The sequence below is a fragment of the Nerophis lumbriciformis genome, linkage group LG08 (genome assembly GCF_033978685.3).
Source record: "Nerophis lumbriciformis linkage group LG08, RoL_Nlum_v2.1, whole genome shotgun sequence".
NCBI lineage: Eukaryota > Metazoa > Chordata > Actinopteri > Syngnathiformes > Syngnathidae > Nerophis > Nerophis lumbriciformis.
In genome coordinates, this window is record NC_084555.2 from 24,000,868 (window position 1) to 24,028,086 (window position 27,219).

At 39.1% G+C, this 27,219-nt stretch overlaps 1 protein-coding gene across 1 annotated transcript in view; it reads right to left on the reverse strand.

The window, feature by feature from the left end:
* crybg1a (crystallin beta-gamma domain containing 1a) overlaps positions 1–27,219 on the reverse strand; it is an 84,892-nt gene that overhangs the window by 42,333 nt on the left and 15,340 nt on the right. Inside the window, exon 2 of the mRNA XM_061968508.1 lies at positions 2,338–2,479. Within this exon, the coding sequence (XP_061824492.1) occupies positions 2,338–2,479 (142 nt within the window). The remainder of the gene's footprint in view (positions 1–2,337; positions 2,480–27,219) is intronic.

A 27,219-nucleotide genomic window follows, 5' to 3' on the forward strand; every position in this document is an offset into this window, starting at 1 on the left:
CAAATACTGGGGCAGGTCCAACATAGGAGAGGCGCAATGAGGTGTTAGAAGGGACTTTTCTTTTATTCATGTTAGAACGATACACACGCCTCCACCTAGGTGGCAGCAATGCTCAAATTAATCAACAGTTCCCTGTTCAACCCAGTAGGAGAAGTATACAGAAACAATGTAGTACCGGTACTCAACAGTACCAATTTTCTGTACTTCTATGTGTGTTATTAAATGTTAATTTATTTAATGATAAAATCTCTGTTTAAATTAACGTATGACAGTGAGCTAAAAATAATAACTGGGTTGTCCAATTGTAATAACTTGTTTTTTTTACACTTTGGATTTTTACTGTATTTGCTAATATTATATAACACTTTGCATTCAGTTGCAATTCCAAAATGCTAAATAGCAGTAGTGTATAGACTACGGTGTGTGTGTTGCCTAGCCAAAGAGTAGTATTTGCCATTAAGCTGAATCTCGTATTTTGCTGAGCCCAAAAAAGTGTTTATACTGGGAGCTTTGTACTTATTACACACCAGCTGTTTGATTGTAACGTGCATCTGAGTTGTAGTTTTCATCACCAAATTTGGAGGTGTTGACAATGCCATTTAAAATCACTAATGCTAATCAGTAGAGGTGGAAATCTTTGGACATCTCACGATTCAGTTACGATTACGATTCAGGAGCTACGATTCGATTAAAAATCGATTATTGATGCATCTTTAATTTATGTATATTGATGCAGTTTTACATTTCTTTTCATTTCACTAAATAAGCGTTTATCACTTGCAACTAGAAAACAAAAAAAACAATTGATTTGTAATAAGAAACAGTTAAATTAATACCCTCATTTATTAAATTAATGAATATGTGTGCAAAACTGGACGATAAGTGCCTGAGAGTAAAGGAGCTAGTTGGATCTCTCGGTGAGGTGGCTCACTGCAGTCAGCCAAATTTCAAAACTGTCTGCATTACTTTATTTACAATAAATAAACGTTTACTAATCGATTCTATAATAGTCCATGTCCGAATTGCGATGCATCTAAAAATCGATTATTTCCCCCACCTCTACTACTGTTTATGGCAACTCCAATGCAATGAGCATTGAGCTAGCACATTTTGAATAGTGGAGCCTTACTGTATGTTGGAGTGTTTTCTATCAAGCATACTTACTTTGTTGGCATTTTTGAAAATTGCAACATTACAGGCAGTCTGACTGAGTCCCCTCTGAGTGCTGCTTGAGTGATTGTTTACCCGCCAAGTGTGGATATCGAAATATAACATCCTTTGATTTTACGTGTATTGATACCCGATGGTACCAATGAAATTCGGCCAATAAAAGTACCGAATTTGGTACCCATCACAAGTCAAAAGCAAGGAACACAAGTGATGATAATCGGAATAAAAAGACCTGGAAATACAAATTTTGGGGTTTTTGAAAATGTAAGTATTTTTTTATTCCTCAAGACTATGGCAGCAGACAGCATGTCACCAAACAAATGAAATTGTTTTGAATTCTTCTCTGTTAAGTCGATAAAAAGGAACATTTCAGTGAACCATTTGCAATTTTTTCTTTGTTTTGACAATCAAAGACTGAACAGTATTGTTTAAATGGTACAAATTGAGTAAATAAACTTAACTTGGAATTTATTTTAAGTTGTTATAATATTTCAGCTCATTTTATTAATCTATTTTGATAATCAGGTGCTGCAGAATGCTGGTGGCAGTAACGTATACAGTGGTTTATATAGATACATTACAGGATCTCTAATTTAAATTAAAATGACTTAAATAATTGAGAACCACTGCCTTACACTCTGATAGCCTGTTAGCATGGCTTCACATACTGTAAGTCAGGCATGTTAGCCAGTGACCCCTGCAGGTAGAAGTGAGTGAAAGCTGTCTAAATACAACAGCAATACAATTGAGTACAAAAATAAAGGATACATCATACATATTTGTCAGAAGCTTGATGCAGTGCAATCTGATTTCAACAATATACATTTGTTAAAAAGACAGGAAAATAACAAATGATTTACAATATTTAGGGAAACACCATAATGCCAAAAATTGCAACATGTGTATACATTCATATGCATTTAATTAGTTGTTTATCCGTCTATTTTTTATTTCAATTTAACTAGTTATTATTTCTGATCAAAATTAGTGTTTCGAATCTAAATTATACAGTTGTACTAATATTCAAATAAAGTCAATCCAACTTGCATGTACTTTCAGCTATAATAATGAATTGTTCCATCATAGCTCAGTAACTATATTTACAGCAATATGTCTCCATGGTGAAGCATAAAGACATCATGCAGATGTTTTGTTGCAGTTACTGACCTTAAAGTGTTTGGAGGGTGAAGTAGGGCTTCCTGGTTGACTCATATTAAAGGAGATCATGGAGCTGGAGTCTGAATGAGGGTCCCAGTCTGACTCAGTCTGTAGAGAGCTCATTGTGGACACGCTCATCTGGTCATAGCTCCTGGTAAAAGGAGGCGGGAAACAGAACAAGAAGGGGGGTGAGCAAAGGATATGAGGTCATTAGTTTTTCTTCCTCTCACAGTTCATAGGATCTTTATAATGAACACACACAGGCATTTCTCTGAATGCACATAACGTGACATTGAATAATGATTAAAGGTGCACTGATCCTTTTAATTGATCTGAATTGTAGAGTTATGATTCTGTTTGCACTTGTTCAGTTCAGTTCATAATGTAATGAAAAGAAAACTAACACAATATAACATTTGACGGACCCCATTCAATTCAAAGTAGCACATCACACTTGCAAAGCAATTAGAGGTCCTTTGTGGATTCTGAACCATATGTGAGGCATTTTTCCCCCCAACTGATCCTGATTCGTTGCTACAAACCATTGACACACATTGTGCCTGGAATAGGTCAAACAGGGTACCTTCAAATATTGTGCAATACAACCCGATATTAAAACTAAATATAAATAAATGTGCTCTAAATACAAAATATGACATAAAACATACTAATGTGTACAAGCATGCAGTTTGCATTGGGTCAAAGACAACTGACTTAATGATTTGACTATACTATGTCATGGCAAGTTAGCTATTAAAGGAAAAGCAACAATGGTTATGGTTTAGTTTTGTTGGCAGGGCAATGTAAGCATAATCAGATCCACAACAGTAGTCAACGCAATACCGAGTTTCCTCCACAAGATGGCAGAGGCAGATTGTTTTCCCACCAGCAGTTGACTGACAATATTTATTACAAAACAAATTATGTGTCAGAACAAGGCCTGCAGCTGAACTTGGCAGTTATTTTGTAAATAAATCAAGATCTAACTTATTTGATAAGTCATGTAATTCACGTGTGGAATCTTGTTTTGTGCATCATAGTAGAGGAGCAGATATTTGATCATATTTACATTCTTTGCTGGGGCAGAGCTGCAGAGTGAACTGACCACACCTCACCTGATAGGTGCCTACTTGACTTTTTAACCAAAACACGCTCTATGTTCTGTAATATAAAATCTATAGTACACAATATCTAAACAATAGTAAAAACTACAATCTACTAATCATTTAAATCATTTGGTTTTTGCCCTCAAATCCCCATGTGTCTACAGTAAATTACTTCCTGAATTTATAAACGTGAATATAAAAATCTAAGCTTCCTGAAGCACTTATTTATTGTGTTGTTTCAAGTCATACTTGCCAACCCTCCCGGATTTTCCGGGAGACTCCCGAAATTCAGCGCCTCTCCCGAAAACCTCCCGGGACAAATTTTCTCCCGAAAATCTCCCGAAATTCAGGCGGACTCAGGTCCTCATGGGTTTATTGTTAGGCAGTTTCATTAACGTCCTCCCAGCGCGGCAACAATACAACAACAGCAGTCACGTTTTTGTATACCGTAAAACAGTTCGTCTGCCGTAAACAGCAATGTTGTGACACTCTTAAACAGGACAATACTGCCATCTAGTGCATTTGATGAAAGCACTTTTATGCGTGCCACACATCAATGCATCATCAGAGACAGGGTGTTCAGCATGGTTAGAAAAATAGTGACAAATAGAACAAGGATGGACAATTCAACTCTTAACTCAACAATGAGTAGATGAGTGTTATGTGTGTGTATATGTGTAAATAAATGAACACTTGAATTCAAGTATTTCTTTTATATATATATATATATATATATATATATATATATATATATATATATATATATATATATATATATATATATATATAAAATAAAATAGATATATATACGTATATATATATATATACATATAATAAAATAAATATATATATATATATATATATATATATGTATATATATATATATATATTAATATATATATATAGCTAGAATTCACTGAACGTCAAGTATTTCTTATATATATATATATATATATATATATATATATATATATATATATATATATATATGAAATACTTGACTTGGTGAATTCTAGCTGTAAATATACTCCTCCCCTTTTAGCCACGCCCCCAGCCACGCCCCGTCCCACCCCCCTCCCCCCACCTCCCGAAATCGGAGGTCTCAAGGTTGGCAAGTATGTTTCAAGTTAGCTTAGCAATTAGCCTGTCTGATGTTGGATTGATCTTACTATGTGAAACATGTTTAGCCTCGTTATTATGTTAACGATAATAACTTGCTAAGACATGTAGTTTTTTTGCCACAGTGGAGGTGATTCTATTACATAAGCTGTTAACCGCAACTGTCAGTCGAATGACCAAAAATAAATAAAGTATTAGTCAGAGGTGATCGCCATTGAAAGTAATTAAGCGGCAAAGGCCAATCAATCGGCACATCCCTCTGAGTGACCTTTGATTGCACAAATGTTCTTCTGTATGAACAGACAACAAAACAATTAAAAACTTTAAAAAATCATGTGGAAAGTAATCGGACTTAACTGAATATTGGGCAAATTAAGTATGCAGCGCTATCTATAAACAGACATTATAAACATTTTTGGTTTGTGCGAAGCCCAATGTTGGGTTGTCCCTATACCGTTACCAAAATGTATTCCAATACGATGATACTTTTCAAAATAACGGTGACCTAAAAAAAATTCATTATTGGCTTTATTTGAACAGAAAATCGTACGTTACAGTTAACATCTGTTTCTTATTGCAATCAAAGAACAACTTTGGCATTAAATAACATAATGAACATACGAGACAACTTCTCTTTTAGTAGTAAGTAAGCAAAGCTGTTACCATGGCTCCTAATTTGGCTGCTTATGTATGCAGCTACATGTCATTTCCTATTGTATTATTATGTCAAAATTATGAGGAATAAGCGGTAGAAATGGATGGATGGATTGATTTTTAATGTACTTGTTCATTTACTGTTAGTATCTAATTACTTTCTACGTTTTATCTGCACTCTGTTAAAATGTAATAAGCACTTATTCTTCTATTTTTTGGATACTTTGCATACTGTAAGTTTTGGGTATTACGACAAATTTGGGTGTTAATCTAATACCAAATAGTTACAGGTTCATACATTTGTCATAATTAAAGTCCTTTTGTGTCGAGGGACATATTTCCTGAGTTTATAAACAATAGAAAAAACAAACAAAAAAAAAGATTTTTTGATAATAAAAAATATTGATGTGATCCTTTTAGTATCAACTACAGCTCATGTAGTTGGTATCGTTACAGTCGGTTAGCATGGTTAGCTATTCCTCGTCCTGCATGGACGATAATTGTAAGAAACGTAGTTTTTAGGATTAATGATTTAGAAGTAGCTTTATCACTGTGGACGGATGTTAACTGCGAGCTAACTAGACTATGTTTTGAAGCACCGTGAGCAGAGCAGTGTTTTATTGTTTATAGCTTCACCTTCGTCGTTAGCTTTAAGCTAAATTATGTCCATTCTCCGCTTCAATGTTTATAGCTTCACCTTTCGTCAATAACTTTAAGCTAAATTATGTCCGTTCTCCCTCTTCTGTCTTTCCACTGTGTCTGCTTGCAAGTGCTGTGTACGTGTGTGTTGACTAACATTCGCTTTGGCTCATATTACCAGCAATGTCACTACTGCGCGGCTGAAAAAAAAAAAGTGCCAGTATTTTTTTAGAAGCAGTATAATACCTTTTTTAATTCATTACTACCGCGGTACTTTATCAGTAACGGTATACCGTAAAACCGTAATATGAGTATTAATATACAAAAGGTCTTCTACGATGTGGACTAAGCACAGTTGATTAATATCTCATTACCTAGTTGTCATGTCTGTGTGATCAGGCTTTATCTTTGGACTTTTTGTGCAGTTTTGTTTTGTCACCATAGTTACCCATTAGTTTCACCTGTCATGTCACGCACCTGTTTTGAGTCACGCACCTGTTGTTAATCATGTCCATAAGTATTTAAGTTAATTCATTTTCTGTTGTTCGGCCTGACGACCTCGCACCCCATACAGTATATGCTTCTGCACACCCTTATGATCCTTGCTGCTCCTTTTTTATGCCGGTTCCATGCCAAGTAAGTTTTTGTTTCTCAAGCCACAGTTAATGTTTTGTTTAATTGTTCATAGTTTATTCTCCGCCACTGTGCGCGCTTTTTGTTTGATCCTTTTTTTTGTATTTATAGTTAATAAATAAATCATCTACCTTGGTTCCCGTCTCGCCCGTGCCAACTTTCCGCTGCATCCCGGAAAAGCAAACAACCAAGATCAAGTCCTGACAGTAGGTCGTCAACAGACCCGCTTTTCCGCACGTAAGTTGGCCGATTTGGACAATTTTGACGAGGGAACATGGGCGGTGCTGCGCGCGATGGAGGAAGAAACGCTGCGCTACTCCTCCGTGGAGCGCAGAGATCTCATGCGGGGTCCGACCGGCAAACTGGTGCCGATCAGCTCCGTTTGGCCCGGGGACGTTGGCGCGTCATCCCAGCCAAGGAAGCGCCGCCAAAGGCGAGGGACGCCAGGAAGGACATCCGCGAGCCAGCGGGACACGCCGCTCCCACAAGCCCCGCCCCCTCCGGGCGGAAGCAAGCAACAGTCTGCCCGGCTTCCCCAGGATGACATCACAGCCCAGGATTTTTTTTTCAATTCTTTTTCTTTTGATTCCCCGCTCCCCAGGACTCAAGCCACACCCAAGACACAAAACAATTTTTTTTCACCCACTCAATCCCAGGCACAAGAAAGACAATTTGGACAATTTAATGGGGAAGTTTCTGCCCTCCTCCGCCCACCCCTACAGAGAGTTCCAGACCGCAGGGAGCGCGTCTGGTATCCGCCCCTTGAGGGGGGGGCTGGGGTCGGGAGCTGTGTTGGTGGGGTGGCTCGGCATCACCATGCCAAGCCACAGCCTCCCTCACGGCCGCCACCACCAGTCTACCGACCTGTCAAGCCACAGCCTCCAGCACGACCGCCCTCACCAGTCTACCGACCCGTCAAGCCACAGCCTCCAGCACGACCGCCCTCACCAGCCTTCCGACCTGCCAAGCCGCAACCCCCAGCTAGGCCACCTCCACCTGCACCAAGGCTAGCACCTGTCGCCGCACCAAGGCTAGCACCAGCTCCACCACGCCAAGTTCCTCGCCAAGCTCCGGTACCAGCTCCACGACGCCAAGCTCCGGTACCAGCTCCACGACGCCAAGCTCCGGTACCAGCTCCACGACGCCAAGCTCCGGTACCAGCTCCACGACACCAAGCTCCGGTACCAGCTCCACGACGCCAAGCTCCAGAACCAGCTCCACGACGCCAAGCTCCGGTACCAGCTCCACGACACCAAGCTCCGGTACCAGCTCCACGACGCCAAGCTCCAGAACCAGCTCCACGACGCCAAGCTCCGGTACCAGCTCCACGACGCCAAGCTCCGGTACCAGCTCGACGTCAAGACCAAGACACGCCATGCCAAGACCAAGACACGCCATGCCAAGACCAAGACACGCCATGCCAAGACCAAGACACGCCATGCCAAGACCAAGACACGCCATGCCAAGACCAAGACACGCCAAGCCAAGACCAAGACCAAGACCCGCCAAACCAAGACCAAGACCAAGACCAAGACCAAGACCAAGACCAAGACCAAGACCCGCTAAGCCAAGACCAAGACCAAGACACGCCATGCCAAGACCAAGACTCGCCATGCCAAGACCAAGACTCGCCATGCCAAGACCAAGACTCGCCATGCCAAGACCAAGACTCGCCATGCCAAGACCAAGACTCGCCATGCCAAGACCAAGACTCGCCATGCCAAGACCAAGACTCGCCATGCCAAGACCAAGACCCGCCATGCCAAGACCAAGACCCGCCATGCCAAGACCAAGACCCGCCATGTCAAGATCAAGACCCGCCATGCCAAGATCAAGACCCGCCATGCCAAGACCCACACCAAGACCAAGACCCCCGCCTAGACCAAGACCAAGACCCACGCCGAGCTTCGCCGCCGGACGCGCCACGCCGAGCTTCGCCGCCTGACTTGCCACGCCGAGCTGCCACGCCTGCCAAGTTGACGACGCGCCTGTCTCCTCGTCGGCCACGGACATGGCCGCTACCTGGTCGTCCGCCACGCCAAGTGCGCCCACCTCCCAGTCGGCCACGAATGTGGCCAATCCCTGGGCGTCCGCCTCGCCTGCTGCAGCGGCGTTCCACTCGCCGCCGCCACTTGACTTTGCCTCGGTGGATTCGGGGCCACTTGGGCTGGCGACCCACCGCCATGTCCCCCTCCCGCCCTCCCATGACTATTGATCTTTGTTTTTTTTTGGACATCTGGTATCTGTCCTTAAGGGAGGGGCTCTGTCATGTCTGTGTGATCAGGCTTTATTTTTGGACTTTTTGTGCAGTTTTGTTTTGTCACCATAGTTACCCATTAGTTTCACCTGTCATGTCACGCACCTGTTTTGAGTCACGCACCTGTTGTTAATCATGTCCATAAGTATTTAAGTTAATTCATTTTCTGTTGTTCGGCCTGACGACCTCGCACCCCATATATGCTTCTGCACACCCTTATGATCCTTGCTGCTCCTTTTTTATGCCGGTTCCATGCCAAGTAAGTTTTTGTTTCTCAAGCCACAGTTAATGTTTTGTTTAATTGTTCATAGTTTATTCTCCGCCACTGTGCGCGCTTTTTGTTTGATCCTTTTTTTTGTATTTATAGTTAATAAATAAATCATCTACCTTGGTTCCCGTCTCGCCCGTGCCAACTTTCCGCTGCATCCCGGAAAAGCAAACAACCAAGATCAAGTCCTGACACTAGTATTACAGTACTGTGTTAAATTGTACCTTAGTAGATGCCTCCAACATGTGAATTGATTTATAGTTTGGTGTGAATTTTACATGTCATGGCATTAATGCAGCAACACAGCTACACGATGGTGTGCCACAATGACTCATGCATGTATTCAGCACAGGTAGTTTATTTTGTGTATTTTTACAGAAATATTGTTGTCCGCCCTCTATTAACCCCGTTGATGGTTTTAATGATTAGAAACCAATCAAGCAATCTGATCTGAACTAGTCTTTGTAGTAATGTACAACATGAGAACACATAGCAGGGTAGATTTGAAGATGGCTCTTGAACACATAGCAGGGTAGAGTTGAAGATGGCTCTTGAATTTAAGTGATTAGAGTGTCCGCCCTGAGATCGGTAGGTTGTGAGTTCAAACCCCGGCCGAGTCATACCAAAGACTATAAAAATGGGTCCCATTACCTCCCTGCTTGGCACTCAGCGTCAAGAGTTGGAATTGGGGGTTAAATCACCAAAAATTATTCCCGGGCGCGGCCACCGCTGCTGCCCACTGCTCCCCTCAACTCCCAAGGGGTGAACAAGGCGATGGGTCAAATGCAGAGGACACATTTCCTCACACCTAGTGTGTGTGTGTGTGAGACAATCATTGGTTCTTTAACTTTAACTTTAAGAGGAAAATTGAGTGATTATGTAACATGTGGCCTTGTATTTCCAAAGAGTGTGCTGTGTGCCATATAAAATCAGATCATTCTGAGAGTAAAACTTAAGTCTGTGTCCTAATACATCTGAAAGTAACCCATGACCCTATTCAAGCGCAACATGGGGGAATCAGCTTTTTGTCAACATGCCAGCACAAACCAGCCCTGACTTGTCTACACTGTGATGCTATTGCACAGCCAACAAACGCTCCTCTGTTAGAACGTAACACACAAACTTCATATGTAATGTCCACTGTTGAGGCAGAAAAAACCCTATTTTTGTGACAAACTATTCCAATAATATTCTAAGGTAAATGCTTGTCAAGGTCTTAGGTCAAAGGGAGAAATTGAACAGCAACTCTGATAAAATGAATGAAAACACAGGTTAAAATGCGAAGTCAGTGAGGAAATTCTGCATTCTTCTTGAGTAATGTATGAATGTCATGCAGCAAACACTGTACACACAATTGCAAAGGTCTGCTACTGGTATATGATAACTGTTTACTGCTGCTACTTTTTACAATTATTGTTAAATTCAAAAAACAGTGAACTATCAAACCATTTGATTTACTATTTCATATCAATAATGTACTACCGTTTACAAAATAATCCAGTTTGGTCTTTACAAAAAGGACATCCACATTACACCACATTACATTGTTTAACGTGTAACGCATATGGCCTTACTTTTTTTTGTCAAGTTTAGTGATTATTGATTAGGCCTACTGGCACTGTGTCAAATAAAAAGTAGTAACCATGTTGAGATCTTAAACTTCTAGTAGATGTGGTCTTTTTTTCCACTCGTAAGCTCACTCATTCGTTTCACCGTTAAAAGTTCTAGAATTTGCATGCACGTTGATTATTTTTTCCAATTATAATATTTTTATGATCGTGACCAGTCAAGATCTAAATTAAAATTTGATTAATTGTCTAGCCCAAGTATGAGTACAAGGATGCAGCTAAAGCTCACCTATAAAAACTAAGCAACAGCTGTCAACAGCTACTCATCTTTCCAAAATGAATAGGCAGATTAAACAAACAGTCACTGAGTACTGCAAACCCACAGGTCTAACAACCAATATGAATCTTGTAAATATATTTCAGCAACACAGCATAAACAAATCACCAAATATATCTGCTAGGGCAAATGACAGGTCAAATGACATACAGATAGAAAAAGACAAGAACCCAGACAACACTACAGAGAGACATGCTGCAATGAATAGTCAGTCTTGACAGCACAATATACTGTACGTCTGTATGATGTAAGGGCTTGTTCTAAGGTTAATGAGTAACTTGGAACTGGGCAAGCATATAATAACAAACACAAACCGAAAGTACTGTAAGCTCGGAATTGTTTCACTCATTTTCCATGTTCTGACAACACTTGGAGTTGGGATAAATAGAAAGCAAATGCACAGTATGTAACTGCTTAATAATGCTTATGACTTCCTGAATTACTTCTGATAAGAGAAGAGGGCCTCACTAGTGTTTGTTTAAAAAGAGCAACTGTGTGTTTGGGAGTGCTTGAAAACTGACAGTTTGCCAGATGTTGGGTGTGTCTGAAACATTCAGTAGACTGCAGCCACATCACTTCCCCTGGAACTAATACGCGGAAGTAAGTCAACATGTTTGTAAAAGCAGAGAAAGCATTTTCTAGAAATTCACATTTTTGTTAAAATCTAAAACCACTTCCAAGTAACTACTGTATAGTGCATCCACAAAGTATTCACAGCACTTTGCTTTTCCACTTCACTTTTGTTATGCTACAGCCTTATTCCAAAATAGAATACCTTCATTTTTGTTTTCAAAATTGTAAAAACAATACCCCGTAATGACAATGTGATTTTTTTATTGAATTTTTTTTTAACTTTGCAAATTTATTAAATGTAAAAATAAATAAAAATCACACGTACATAAGGATTCATATTCTTTTGGTTACGACTTTGTTGATGCACCTTGAGTAGCAATTACAGCCTCAAGTCTTAGTGAATGTAAAAATAAATAAAAATCACACGTACATAAGGATTCATATTCTTTTGGTTACGACTTTGTTGATGCACCTTGAGTAGCAATTACAGCCTCAAGTCTTAGTGAACACGATGCCACAAGCGTATTTGGGCAGTTTCGCCAATTCCTCTTTGCAGCATAATTTAATCTCCATCAGGTTGGATGGGAAGAGTTGGCTGTCTCTGTAAAGTCACAGTTCTTACACAAGCACACCTTTTTGCATGCAAAATGAGTGGGTCTTATTTTTTATTTATTTTTGAACAAAAAAAACATTGTACCATGCCAGATGATAGTCCAATTGTTGCATTATAAGTAGCAGAAGTAGGACTGCAGTATTAATCAAATTTTAATCGTGATCAGGATTTTGGCAGCTACAATTAAATAAGGGTGATCATCGGCAATATTAACATTTAAAAAGAAGGCTCCACTGCATATCAAAACAAGCAATTTCACAACCAACAGTCGGCCAACCACCAGGGGGCAACTGTAAGACAGTGAACTCAGAGTCCTGTATAAAGAGAGTACGGCCAACTAAACAACAGGCACCATTTTTGCTACCAAGGATGTGTGCGGCTGTGTCCGGATGCATACAATTGCGGTCGTTTTGACGTTAGTTTTTCTGCCGAAATAAGCCAAAATAATACCTCTATATATAGTTCTAAACATACTCCAGCTCATAAATTTACATAAAAACATGGTTTTATTTTGTGAAAGTATCATATTGCAGCCGTATTTGACGCACTCTGTTTTTACATTCCTGCAGTGTTTTGGGATCAGCAGAAAAGCGCAATAAGTGCAAAAAAATACACAGAATGCCCAAAAAAATTACTTTTTACCCTAATTTTGCCAAAATCTTTATTAGCTTTGACCAACAATCACAGATAAATTATGACTTCTGTGTGAAGTATGTAAACTGTGGTGGCTGCCTCCAATGTATTTGTAATCACTGTATGTATCACTTATTATGTGTTATTCTAATTGATCTTTCTCTTTTGTAACATGCTAAGTGAATAAGTGTACTTCTGTAGTTATTTTCCCATATTTCTGCACAATAACTCAGATATGGTAACACTGGCGAGCAGTAGAGAATATGGAGGGATTTTTGGTCCGGAACATATTTTGCTTTATTCGTATTTCTTGCCACTTTGTTGTATATTTTTATATGAGATTTCCAGTTCATTTTATCATCTATTATTACACCCAAAAAGTGTTTTTTATACTCATCAATGTAATCCGTGTATTTATATTTGTGTTTGACTTTCTCTTCTGCTGTTACTGAAAAACATTATTTTAGTTTTACTGAGATTTACAGATAGTCTGTTTTTGTCAAACCATCTCTTCAATTTCTTAATTTCTTCTGTCATTATTTGTATTAGCTTCTGTGTGTTTTGTCCTGAACAAAACGCATACGGTACGTTGTGTTGTGTGTTTACTTCGCATAAGACGCTGTAGTTGGTGGCTCTGCAGTTTTGATGGCGAACCTTCACTTCCAATACTGGTCTTCTTTCTGTGTCGTTGGGAAAGCGTTCTAAAAGCTTTCTACAATTCTCGTGGGTGGAACAGCCCCATGCTGCACAACAAGCATTTTTATACGTCAAAAACTAACAAGAAAGTGTCACAGACACATAGCATCAACTCAAAGTTAGTAGCAGTCAGGACGCCCAGTAGTAACGTGAGTGCCTTTTGACCAATAACTGAGCATGAAACCGGGTTGGCCATACGCTCTCTATTAATGACTATGAGCGGTCTCATGTGAGAGTGAATAATTCCCCAAAACACGGCAATGCTGCTCTGGTGTGCACATCCAATCAAAAAATCAAGTTGCGGCGACACATTAAGCATTAAAAACTCTTCTCTTTTTTCCACAACCGCCATTGTTCACCTGTGACGTGAAGCTAACAATCCAAATACAAAAAAAACAAATAGTTATGGTTGCTCAGAAAGCTGGCCGCCCACCAATGCTCCAACGAACAGCTACGAAAGCGCTGGTGTCCAAAATACAGACGACAGTAACAACCATGCACTGAGGGACCTCATATCCAGCCACGTCTCAAATACACACCAAAATAACGGATACAATTTAATTTTATTTGGCCAAAGACGTGTGTCCTATATATTTTGAGCAACACGCTGTGTTCCTTGCAGTATATATCTTTTGTGCATAATCTTATTCTTGCCCCTAATGATCGCACTCTGCAATCACATATCTTTTTTACTTAGCCCTTTGTCTTTTGTAAATTTTATTTTATTATTGATGAATTAGTTTCGTTTTAAGTTTCATTTTCAAATGAAAGCCAAGGTAACGTTTGTTTAAAGCAGCAATAAGTAACTTTTCAACCTTCCTAAAATATTTTTTATAACTTTTGGGATGATACATCGACGTAGAACTAGTTGAATGACACCTCATGGACTGAGTGGGTCTGTATCGCTTTCACTGGCACTAAGCAATTTTGAGGAGGGTGGCAGGAATCCTGCCACAAAAAAATACACATATGCAGACTGCGTTACGGCATACGTCACTTCCCCATTTGCTGCAAAGATGGAAGTCGATGGGAACACCTACATGCTATAATGGTATTGCAATCATGGCAGAAGTTGCAAAACAAAAAAAAACAAAAACACGAAACGTTTTGTCTGAGGAGACAATCAAAAGGGAGGCCACACGGATAAAAGGACAGTCAAGGATAAACCTTGGCCTGGCTTTCACTCGCTGGTGTGAGCTCAAAGACGAGGAGAGATTTCAGACCGATGCGGCATTTTCTCTGTTCCTGCTAAACTAGTAAGGGAGGGAATACAGTGGATGTTGAAGTAGTTGCAAGTGTAAACACGAAACAGTAATACTATAGTGCTGAAAGTAAAACTATTCTATAATTTAGAAACAAGAAACTCCCAAGTTAGGCTCTACTGTGCTAAACCAACGAACGCATTTCAGGACGAAACATGTAGAGTCACATTTCACATACTTAGTACAAAAATGTAACTAAAACTCTCCAAAACGTGTACGTTTTGGTTTCACGCTGGGGATATTTTGTTACATAAATGGAACAAACAAAATTCTATAATTACAAATGCTATTCCAACATAGGTACTTCTTAAAAGGCTTGACAGTATCTAAAAATAAGTTGCAACGGATTGCAAGCGCACCAAATCATACTTTTTTTCAGCTGCAAAGCTCTGCTGACTAGACACATTCCTGCAGATAAAGAAAACTTAGAGTAGAGTGTGATCTGTTGTTTGCCTAAACATTCGGCAAGAAAGACATCGATTCAAAGGATCTAATGATGGCAATCGTTAGACTAATTGCTGTGTAGAATTCTGCTTAGTCAATTATTTGATTATACAAAATGAATGAAGAAAGCCTACAAAAAGTTGTTGTCTTTTTGACTATTTTGCATATCTACATCATCAACTTATGCAACACATACTGTAGTTGGCCTGCTCTACTGCATTCTGTCATAGAAAGCATATCTGTCTACACGAGGCATTTGGCTAAAGCTAAACAATAGTAGGGTTAAAGATGGTACTGTTGGGGTCATGCTCCTCTCACAAATAATCTTGCAAAGGCTTGGGTGTTTTTGTCTACACCTGTGTACAAAGATATGTTCACACCTGCCAAAACAAAGCAGGGTGGATTCAAGGCGGGAAGGAAAGCACACATGATGTTATTATTTTCTAATGAGATCATTTGATTATGAGTGTCAAGCCTTCTGTTATTGCCTAAAATGTGCTAAACAAATGATAAAGTTGGCTACATACAGACTTAATAGGCTTAATTGGGTACAAAACCAAATGTTCGCTGTTTTGGGACAAAACACTGGGACAGCAGTGTTTTTTTTTTTACCCAACAATTTTTGGGTAGTGTCATTACACAATGCCACTGCTTTGGCACATTATGTACAAAACCAGACTGTGTTGTGACAACAATCCATTTACACACACATAATCAAATACTATTTGTCTACAAAGTCAAACAGAAAGAGTCTGCAAGTACACCAACATAGGGATTGTCAAACCAAGGTACGTGTACCACTAGTGGTACACGGGCTCCATCTAGTGGTACCCCAAACAATATCACTTGATTAAAGGACTGTGTTTTATTTTCTTATAATCAAACAGTGTTACTGTTCAAACCTTTGTAATGTTACAGTGGCCAACAATATAAAATTTACTTGTTAAATAAAACCGCTGCACTGTTTTTAATTAATACTTAGGCCTACTATTCTACTGTATTTTAATGTTGGTCATTATGGTGGTACTTTGAGAACCAAGTTTTTTTATGAGGTGGCACTTGGTGAAAAAAGTTTGGGAACACATAGGGCTGAAATATTTTTGAAAATACTATAATCTAATTGCGATTTTTTCCCCCCAATATTGCAATTGTCATATAATATGCCATTATTTTTCCAAGATCTTCTTCTCGTGGATTTTTCAACAAACACAAGCAATAAATCGATCTATAGTATGAAAAAACAAAATCATATTATTACTATACAGCTATTATTTATTTTGGATAGTACAATTACAAAATTACTAAATACTTTGAATTGAGGTGAAGCTGGATGTTATTAAAGTGTCCCCCGAAATCATGGCTGTCTTCCTTTCTTCATGTTAAGATTTCACAACGTCAGCAATCATTTTTACAAGACCCTCACTTATATTAACACATTTGGATTTCAGAAGTGGGGAGGACACAACTGGCTTGCGTTCAGGTTGTGGTTCAAAGGGATTAGATGAATGTTATGGACTAAAACGAAGAGGAAGGAAATTGTTTTTGTACAAATTAACAGAATAAAATAAATAACTTAGTTTTTTTCAAAATAGCATCATGATGTATGTGCTGGCTGGGAACCGAATTATGTCTGCTGGAACAAAAGACTGAAACTTAAGCCATTGTGTTACAATTTGAATTCTAATTCCCTTTGCGCAAATTCTAGTCAACTCAGCCATCTTTGGGTGGAGCGCAAGACTCCTCTTGTTTTGATTTTCTATTTCTCTTACTCCATACTTGCCAACCCTCCCGAATTTTCCGGGAGACTCCCGAAATTCAGCGCCTCTCCCGAAAACCTCCCGGGACAAATTTTCTCCCGAAAATCTCCCGAAATTCAGGCACACAATATAAACAGCGTACCTGCCCTGCCCAATCATGTTATAACTGTAGAATGATCAAGGGCGAGTTATTGGTTTCTTATGTGGGTTTATTGTTAGGCAGTTTCATTAAAGTCCTCCCGGCCCGGCAACAACACACAACAACAGCAGTCACGTTTTGTCTACCGTAAAGCAGTTCGTCTGCCGTAAACAGCAATGTTGTGACACTCTTAAACAGTACAATACTGCCATCTAGTGCATTTGATGAAAGCACTTTTTGCGTGCCACACAGCATTGCATCATCAGTGAGGGTGTTCAGCATGGTTAGAAAAATAGTGACAAATAGAACAAGGATGGACAATTCAACTCTTAACTCAACAATGAGTAGATGAGTGTTATGTGTGTGTATATGTGTAAATAAATGAACACTTGAATTCAAGTATTTCTTTTATATATATATATATATATATATATATATATATATATATATATATATATATATATATATATATATATATGTGCCCTATATAATCCATGGTATGTGAATGCTCCCATTAAAATCTCCTGATGATTGAGGGAACCCCCACTCATGAAACAGGCCTGTAGAGATGAAATAGTCTTGTGATTTTTTTCCCACATATACATATATTGCGCTCTACTACGGTATCGAGCACTATTTTTTGGATAACCTTATTAAGACATATATATATATATATATATATATAAGAAATACTAAGTCAAGTATTTCATATATATATATATATATATATATATATATAAGAAATACTAAGTCAAGTATTTCTTATATATATATATATATATATATATATATATATATATCTATATATATATATCTATATATATATATATATATATATATATATATATATATATATATGTATGTGTGGGGAAAAAAATCACAAGACTATTTCATCTATATGTTATTGAATATTCAACATTATTGTCTTTAAGGTCCCAAATGTGTTTGCTGAGTTCTGTGGTATTCCGCAGGTTTTGGTTCCTGAAAGAAGCCTTGTGATTGTTCCATCTGGTTTTGAACTCTCCCTCAGTTAATCCTACATATGTGTCGGATGTGTTAATGTCCTTGCGTGTAGATTGGTAGACAACTGATGTTTGTAAGCACCCCCCGTTGAGAGGGCAATCAGGTTTCTTTCGACAGTTGCAACCTTTGTTGGTTTTGGAGTCGCTCTGTCCGGGGGCCGACGGCTCATTTGCAATTGTTTTGTTGTGGTTTGAGATGATTTGTCGTATATTGTTCATACAGCTGTAGCTCAATTTAATGTTGTTCTTGTTGAATACTTTTCTTAGGGTGTTGTCTTTGGGAAAGTGTTTGTCAATCAGATTGAGGAATTTGTGTCCAATGTTAGTTGAGACGTTTTTGCTGTATGGGGGGTTATACCAGATGATGTCGTTTCGTTTTCTGTTCTTTTTCGGTTGGTTTCCTGGCGTGGGTTCATAGGTGAGGGTGAAATTGTATCCGCTGTCGCTGTCGCCGTCGGCCCCCGGACAGAGCGACTCCAAAACCAACAAAGGTTGCAACTGTCGAAAGAAACCTGATTGCCCTCTCAACGGGGGGTGCTTACAAACATCAGTTGTCTACCAATCTAAGGTAACACGCAAGGACATTAACACATCCGACACATATGTAGGATTAACTGAGGGAGAGTTCAAAACCAGATGGAACAATCACAAGGCTTCTTTCAGGAACCAAAACCTGCGGAATACCACAGAACTCAGCAAACACATTTGGGACCTCAAAGACAATAATGTTGAATATTCAATAACATGGCAAATTCTTGCATCCAGCACACCTTACAATAGTGGTAATAAAAGATGCAACCTATGCTTGAAAGAAAAACTGTTTATTATTTACCGTCCAGACCTGTCATCCCTCAACAAGCGCAGTGAAATTGTAACAGCATGCCGCCACAGACGGAAACACCTCCTAGGTAACACATGAGCCAATCACCACGCCCCTACACCAGCCTGTACCCACCCACTCTGTGCCCTATATAATCCATGGTATGTGAATGCTCCCATTAAAATCTCCTGATGATTGAGGGAACCCCCCCTCATGAAACAGGCCTGTAGAGATGAAATAGTCTTGTGATTTTTTTCCCCCACACATACATATATATATATATATATATATATATATATATATATATATATATATATATATATATATATATATGAATATATGTATATATATGAAATACTTGACTTGGTGAATCCTAGCTGTAAATATACTCCTCCCCTCTTAACCACGCCCCCGCCCCGCCCCCCCACCCCCACCTCCCGAAATCGGAGGTCTCAAGGTTGGCAAGTATGTCTTACTCGTTCGTGATTCACATTTCTGTGTAGAGGCCAACTTGCTCTTATCTCACATGTAAATACTGATTGGCCAGCTGCTGTGTATCTTCAATAATTATCACGTTGGCAAAAAGGCACACCCAGAAAGCCAATGAATCCGCTTGTTGGCGGTCTAAAGAGACAAGCTTCAGCCTAAGCGGCCGTTTTACGCCTGCCGTTAGTGTTTGACTTGGCTCCATTCAAAAGCATTTTTGTATGTTAAAAGTGCAAGGGACAAAAATTGCCTTTTGATAATTCCCCCATGTCCACCCATGTTATCTATGTTAACACACCTCCCTGTGGTGGTCCCAAGCGATTGATGCTGTATATGCTACTGTGGCAGGATGGCCTTATCTACTGTATCTAAGCCAATAGGAAGAGAGTATGTTGCCTTGTTGTGACCTGGAGTTAGTCAATCATAGCTTTAGACCATGGTCTTGCTCGCTCTCTCTCAAGCCACAGTTTTCTTGGTGAGCTAGGCCTACTTCCTGACGCCATATGTCGTTTTCACCGTGGCTGAAACGTCCTTAAGCCGCTTGGCTTTATTCGACTCACCCTCAGTATTTAATTATTTACTATACTGTAAATGAAATATAACAATACAAACATGAATGAATAAAGGCATTAAATGTAATATTACTGTGTTTAAAATGCGGCCATAAAATTAATAACTCAACCTTAACAAAAGGACAGGTGTTTGATTGCACATAAATGAGCAGGTGTGAACAGATGTGTGCATTTAACAATGGGCTACAGTAGAGACCACTAAGCTCCCAGCATTTCAGTCCACTATGCACACAAACACTTTCCCTTTCAACCTCCGCTCCAGCTTCTAAATCCTACAGTATTTGACTCAGCTGGTGGTTGGAAGTTTGACCTTTTGCTAAAACTCAGCGCTGCCCAAAAGGAAAATCTCTTTGAATTATTTTTCAAAAGCTACTTTGATTCGATCAGAGATGTCCAAGCAGAGGGCAGCAAATTGGATGCGATTTTCAGTCTGGCCTTTATCCTCCTTTGTGGTAAGCGTTAAACCTTTGGGCACCAAGAATCCTCAAGGTTAATTGTATTTCTTTTTAAATATACTGTAGTTTATACTGAGTTATATTGTGATATTTTAAATAGGCCCTGATCATTATCACAAACCTTATCAACACAAACTTATTTTCATCTGAAGCTAAAGAAGCTCAAATAACAAAAAAATGTATATACTTAAATAACAAAAAATATATATGTTATAACTTTGGTGAAAAGGGGTTAAAGTTGGTGTGAATGTAAGTGTGAACAATTGTCCACTGCAGTTGGCTGGTCAGCGCGTACCCCGCCTCTCGCCAAAAGTTGGCTAGGATAGGCTCCGGTTCACCCGTGACCTTAATGAGGACAAGCGGTTTAGAAAATGGATGGCTAGAACATCCTAATTTTATACATATTATTTTACATCAGACCATATCAGTCAACTGCTACATTTACATGTGATTGTAAATGTTAATGATCTATGGCTTACATGCTAAAATATGCATTAGAAGACGCTGTAAGGCACAATGTTTACTAGTAACAATAATAATCAAAAGTAGTCGAGAGCCCAGTTTCCCCTCATTCACTTACGAGACATCAAAAGAGTGCGCCAGATAATTTAGTAGCGGTTATATGGCCTCTAACTTTTATTATAGGTTGATTAGCGACATAATTCCAATCTATTTTATCAACTGAATACGTCATTTGAACATAAGTCATTGTATTTGCATGCTAGAGAGAGGTCTTGGTATGTAACCTTCACAAGTAAAGGCTTGTACAGGGTGGTGATCTCCCTGTTAGTCCATGGATGTGTGCTGTGGTCTGTGACAGAAGAAAGAACAAAAGTGATTTCACTCTTGCAAAACTTATGTTTTGCAGCATATAAATACATTTTCTGTTGTGTATTTGGCATCTGCATAAGTCCCAAAAATTTGAAATCAAACCACGGAGGCATTGGATAAATGCATGGAGGCATTGCATAGATATTTATTAAATAATCTTGCCTTCCTTCATACTTCCGTTAAACAATCCGTTTGTAATTTGCCCCATTAGTGACGTTTTCCCATTGGTGAAATCCATACCGTATTTTTCGGACTATAAGGCGCACTTAAAATCCTTTCATTTTCTCAAATATCGACAGTGCGCCTTATAACCCGGTGCGCCTAATGTTTGGAATAATTCTGGTTGTGCTTACCGACCTCGAAGCAATATTATTTGGCAAATGGTGTAATGATACGTCTAACCCAGGGGTCGGCAACCCGCGGCTCCGGAGCCGCATGCAGCTTTTTGATCACTGTGATGCGGCTCAGCTGCATACTTGCTGACCCTCCCGATTTTTCCGGGAGACTTCCGTATTTCAGTGCCTCTCCCGAAAATCTCCCGGGGCAACCATTTTACGATTTTCACCCGGGCAACAATATTGAGGGCGTGCCGTGATGGCACTGCTTTTAGCGTCCTCTACAACCTGTCGTCGCGTCTGCGTGCCGGCCCAGTCACATGTTGTATGCGGGCTCTACCCTACACACGGAAGTGACTGCAAGGCATACTTGGTCAACAGCCATACAGTTCACACTGAGGGTGGCCGTATAAAACAACTTTAACACTGTTACTAATATGCGCCACACTGTGAACCCACACCAAACAAGAATGACAGACACATTTCGGGAGAACATTCGCACCGTAACACAACAGAACAAATATCATGCATCCCTAACTCTTCCGGGCTACATTATACAACCCCGCCTCCGGGCTACATTATACAACCACTGGGGGGGTTGATGTGTGTGGGGGGGGTGTATAATGTAGCCCGGAAGAGTTAGGGATGCATGGGATTCTGGGTATTTGTTCTGTTGTGTTTATGTTGTGTTACGGTGCGGATGTTCTCCCGAAATGTGTTTGTCATTCTTGTTTGGTGTGGGTTCACAGTGTGGCGCATATTTGTAACAGTGTTAAAGTTATTTTATACAGCCACCCTCAGTGTAACCTGTATGGCTGTTGAGCAAGTATGCCTTGCAGTCACTTAAGTGTGTCTGCAGAAGCCTCATACAACATGTGACTGGGCTGGCACGCTATTTATACAGGTTGTAGAGGGTGCTAAACACAGTGCCATCACGGCACGCCCTTATTATTGTTGTTTGGGTGAAAATCAGCAGACATTCGATAGAATATTTTCCCTGAATTTCGGGAGTCTACCAAAAAAATCGGGAGGGTTGGCAAGTATGACGCTGTCAAGCGCCATTCATATAAAACTCGCGGGCCGCACTAACATTAAATTTTCATATTAAGGTGCGGGCCGCAAAATAACATCTCGCTGGTTTATACATAGCACAAAGCAAAAAAAAAACTTTGTATGCAGTGTTATTTCATTTTAAATTTCAAAAGAGTTTTGCGGCTCCAATTGTTTTCTTGAATTTGTGAAACGGGTCAAAATGGCTCTTTGAGTGGTAAAGGTTGCCGACCCCTGGTCTAACCAGATGATTGATGGCAGTCACACATAACAGATGAGTGTCGACTGCAATATGACGCCAGTAAACAACACCAAAACTTTAAATGTTCCATTGAAAATATAGAACATTACACACAGTGCTCAAAAATCTATTAAAATGTTTTAGTACGACTTTGAAGTCGCACCGCTTGATGGATTGTTGTCGCATTGCGGCTACCGTAGTCTGACATATGAGTATTATTATAGTGTGTGTATAAGGACCACAAAATGGCACCTATTAGCAGAAATTATCTGGCTTTTTGTTTTGCAATATTATGCAAGACCAACTTTCCTTCCCTCTTGGACCTGCTGATCTCCATCCATCTATTTTCTACCGCTTGCCCCTTTTGATCTGTATTTGGGATTTACATAAGTCCTGAAAGCAGCAAAAATAATGGAGCGGAAAAAACGCCTCAAGGCATGGCTTCATTTTACAAAAAAATACGACGAGGAAACGGCAATATGCAATTATTGCCAGGCTTCGCTCTCATGTAAGGGGGGGGGGGGGGGGGGGGGGAGTACAACAAGCATGTTGAAACATGTTCAAGCCGCACATAACCTGAACGTTCGAGAACCGTGGCGTGTCTTCGATACGTGGAGAAGCAGCGACAGAGATGACGAAGCACGGCCTTCTTCCTGTGCTTCAACCTGCAGCCCCAGTTCCAGTGATAGTGCCGGTGAGTAACTAACGTTAACTGTTGCCGGTTAATTTCCATATTTGCTCACTTGTAGCCTTTAGGCTAAAATAAGGTTACCTCTTATGTCAACCAGGACTGCAGTAATGTTAACTAGACTAATATTACCTAAGCATAGTCAGTGGCTAACGGTAACATTAACGTTAGCCTTTTTGTATGTGTGATAACGTTAACGGTATCTTGTAGCCTACACCACTCCAGAGTTTGGGTTGTACTTGTACTTGTATAGCGCTTTTCTACCTTCAAGGTACTCAAAGCGCTTTGACACTACTTCCACATTTACCCATTCACACACACATTCACACACTGATGGAGGGAGCTGCCATGCAAGGCGCTAACCAGCACCCATCAGGAGCAAGGGTGAAGTGTCTTGCTCAGGACACAACGGACATGACGAGGTTGGTACTAGGTGGGGATTGAACCAGGGACCCTCGGGTCGCGCACGGCCATTCTTCCACTGCGCCACGCCGTCCCCAGAGTTTGCAGGTCTGTCTAATAAACTAGTGCTTTCTTTCTTTCTTTAGTTTATGTCGTGAACACACTTACAGTGTAACACATCACAGTTTAATATAATTTCACTTTACATCATGTCCGAAAAGGAGTAAGAAGAAGTAAAGCTTTTTTAATTCTACCCCTTTCCCACTTCAGAGCGTTTACAAATATATACATCATTTACTGACCTTTTTATAATAAAATAACATCTGTGAATTAGTATATACAACAGTTTTGTAATATGTAATTAATTAATTCAGTCATTATTAATATACTGAGATGAAGAATATCTTATTTTCAATAAGGTTGAAAGTATTTCTCATAATTCTTCTTTGTACTTTGTAAGCACTATTAATTTCAACAACCTCTTAAAGTGGATCATATCAGTACAATGTTTAACTTCATTACTTAAACCATTCCATCATTTAATTCCACATACTAATGCTAAAGACTTAATAACAGACAACCTAGTCTTCACATTCAGCTAATTTCCCCTATAATTCTATGCTGTGTCTGTCCCTCATTTTCCTCCAGGACAAGGACGTACAGTCATTCCTGGAGGAGGCCACACTGATGGACCCCAGAAGGTTTAGATACAGACTGGAGGAGGATGTCGTCAAACCTATCTGTGGGTCCAAGCTAGTTCCACGCCAAGTGAACGTGTTTTTCCACCGTTGACGACACGATTAGCGAAGAGCGGGTCAGACTTGATCCTGATAAAGCAGACATGCTAATTTTTTGGAAGAAGAATTGTTGATAGATGACTGTGGCGTTCTTAGTGTCATAGTTTGTGTAGTTAGTATGTTCCAATAGCAGCAGAAGTGCACTTTTTGGAGAGCTGTATTATTTTCAGTTTTGTGCCCAAGGGACTGATTTTATTTAACACGATATCATTATTTATACACCTATAGTGATCACAGAGACAGGTTGTTTTTGTGTTACTGTATATATTTGTTTTTCTGAAAAATCCCACTTAAATCACTTTGGGTAACAACAGTCAATATTTATTTATTTTATTTTATTTTTTAGGGGGGTAACAACAGTCAATATTTATTTATTTATTTTATTTTATTCATATAAAATAAAAGTGAGCTTTTGTTAAACCAAATATTGTGTTGTTTTTCCATATACAACAACCTATCTGGATTTGACAAGAGAATCGATAAGGAATCGGTTCAATAAGAGGATTCGATAATGGGCTCGAACTCGATAATTTCTTATCAAACATCATCCCTACATATGACACAGCTATGGCATGTGTTGCAAATTGTAATTGTATTTGTCCAGCTACTGACAAAAAACATTTTGGTGGCATCAAATTCAAATTTGTCAAACTATGCATACAGCGGTCCCAGAGATAAATGCTTTATCCCAGAGACAAGTAAACCAACAGTAAATGCAAATACAAAACAAGATGAAAAGGAAATGGAAATAACTGAATTATTAATTGTTATGTAATTATAATCCCATTTTACTGTCTGGCACGAGGTTATTTCTCATGTCAGTAAACAAGTGGCGGCTCTAATCATCTCCCTTACATGTACGTGTGTGTGCTGGCCGAGCTCTGTCTGCTGTGGTGTGTGTCACATTAACTTCAATTGATGTGCCTCCTAAATTTGGGTTTGGCGTCACACTGGCAAGACAGGTTTCTTGTCTGTCTTTCTCAAATTCAAAGAGACACCTAATAATGTAGGTTAACCTAATGACAACAGTGACATCAGAGTCAAAGGAACAACACCCTTCAGGGGACATGGCATTATAAAGCTATTTTTTAATTGTTTAGCTAACTGTTGACCATTGACAATTGTGTATGTCTGTAATATTAGATTTTCTACTTGGCAGCCTAGCAAACATCTTGTTTGCTGCCGAAACGGGCTGCTGGAGAGATAGAAAAAGAATGTAAACATAGTTTGCCGTAGGAACATTTTTAAATTGTATTCAAATAGAGGTGTTAGAAGGCTGCTTGGCAGGGTGACATGCAAATATTTCTCAGAAGAAGTCACTAATGTAATTTTGTGTGATTTGTACGTTGTAAGAAATCAAAGCCTCTCCTGCTTTTCTGTTTCAACTTTTCCTTCCTTCTAGACTTGTTTTTTTAAGACTTACACAACTTTATTGATCCACAAGGGAAATTGTTCCAAAATGATAGGTCACATAAATTAGGTCACAATAACAGTGATATGAACTTTTCATATCGCCGTTATTGTGACCTAAATTATCAGTTGTTATTATCTCGGTATTGTTAAATATGCACCTATTCATATTCAGTTAAATCTTTTAACCAAGCTTTGTTTAAAAAATTAAATAAACTATTAAACAATTTTCATCAATGGAGCAAATACATTGTGAGTGGCGGGATAGCTGAATGGGTATTGATGTTTGCTCACTGAACAATAGGACCAATGTTCAAATCCCAGTAAGGATGAATGGTAACATGTAACATTATCATTATTTGTTTTATTAGTTGTATTATTTAGGGCTGCAACTAACAATAATTTGATAATCGGCCAGTCAGCGATTATTTTTTTCGATTAGTCAAGTCGTCAAACGAATATTGCTTATGATTTGCTGTACACATTTGAGTTTAATGTTGAGTCCGCAACTTGATTTTAACTCATTTTTAAAACCTATTACCGTACAGTAAATTTAATTGAAACATAAATTACAAAGAAAGTAATTGTATCACTTTAATACTCAAAGTAGATAACCACGGAAAAAAATCAACAGACTTACAGTACAAGATGTCCTGTAAACATGACATTCAGTGCAAAATTTATTTAAAAAAAAGTTCTGTTGGGGTTATTTAGCTGCAATTATTTACCAAAAGGATTAAAAGTGCAAACATGAACATTCCTGATGGTCTATCAATAACGATTGTATAAAGTGATTCGTCAATGTTGATTATGCCGACTAATCTTTGCAACCCTAATATCAGTATAATTGCTTTTATATATTTTATATATGCATATTTTTAACAATACTGGCCCTTCTAGTGTCTGCTGGGAAAAATCCTGGCATTTGTACAAATGTAATTGAGGACCGCTGTTAGATACATTCTTCAAACAAGGAAGATCATGTGTGATTCTTATGAGTTGTGATAGGATTCAATTGGTTGATTGATAGAGAAAAGCTTTTAATATTGCTATTGTATTAAGATATTAAAAGGGAACTGCACTT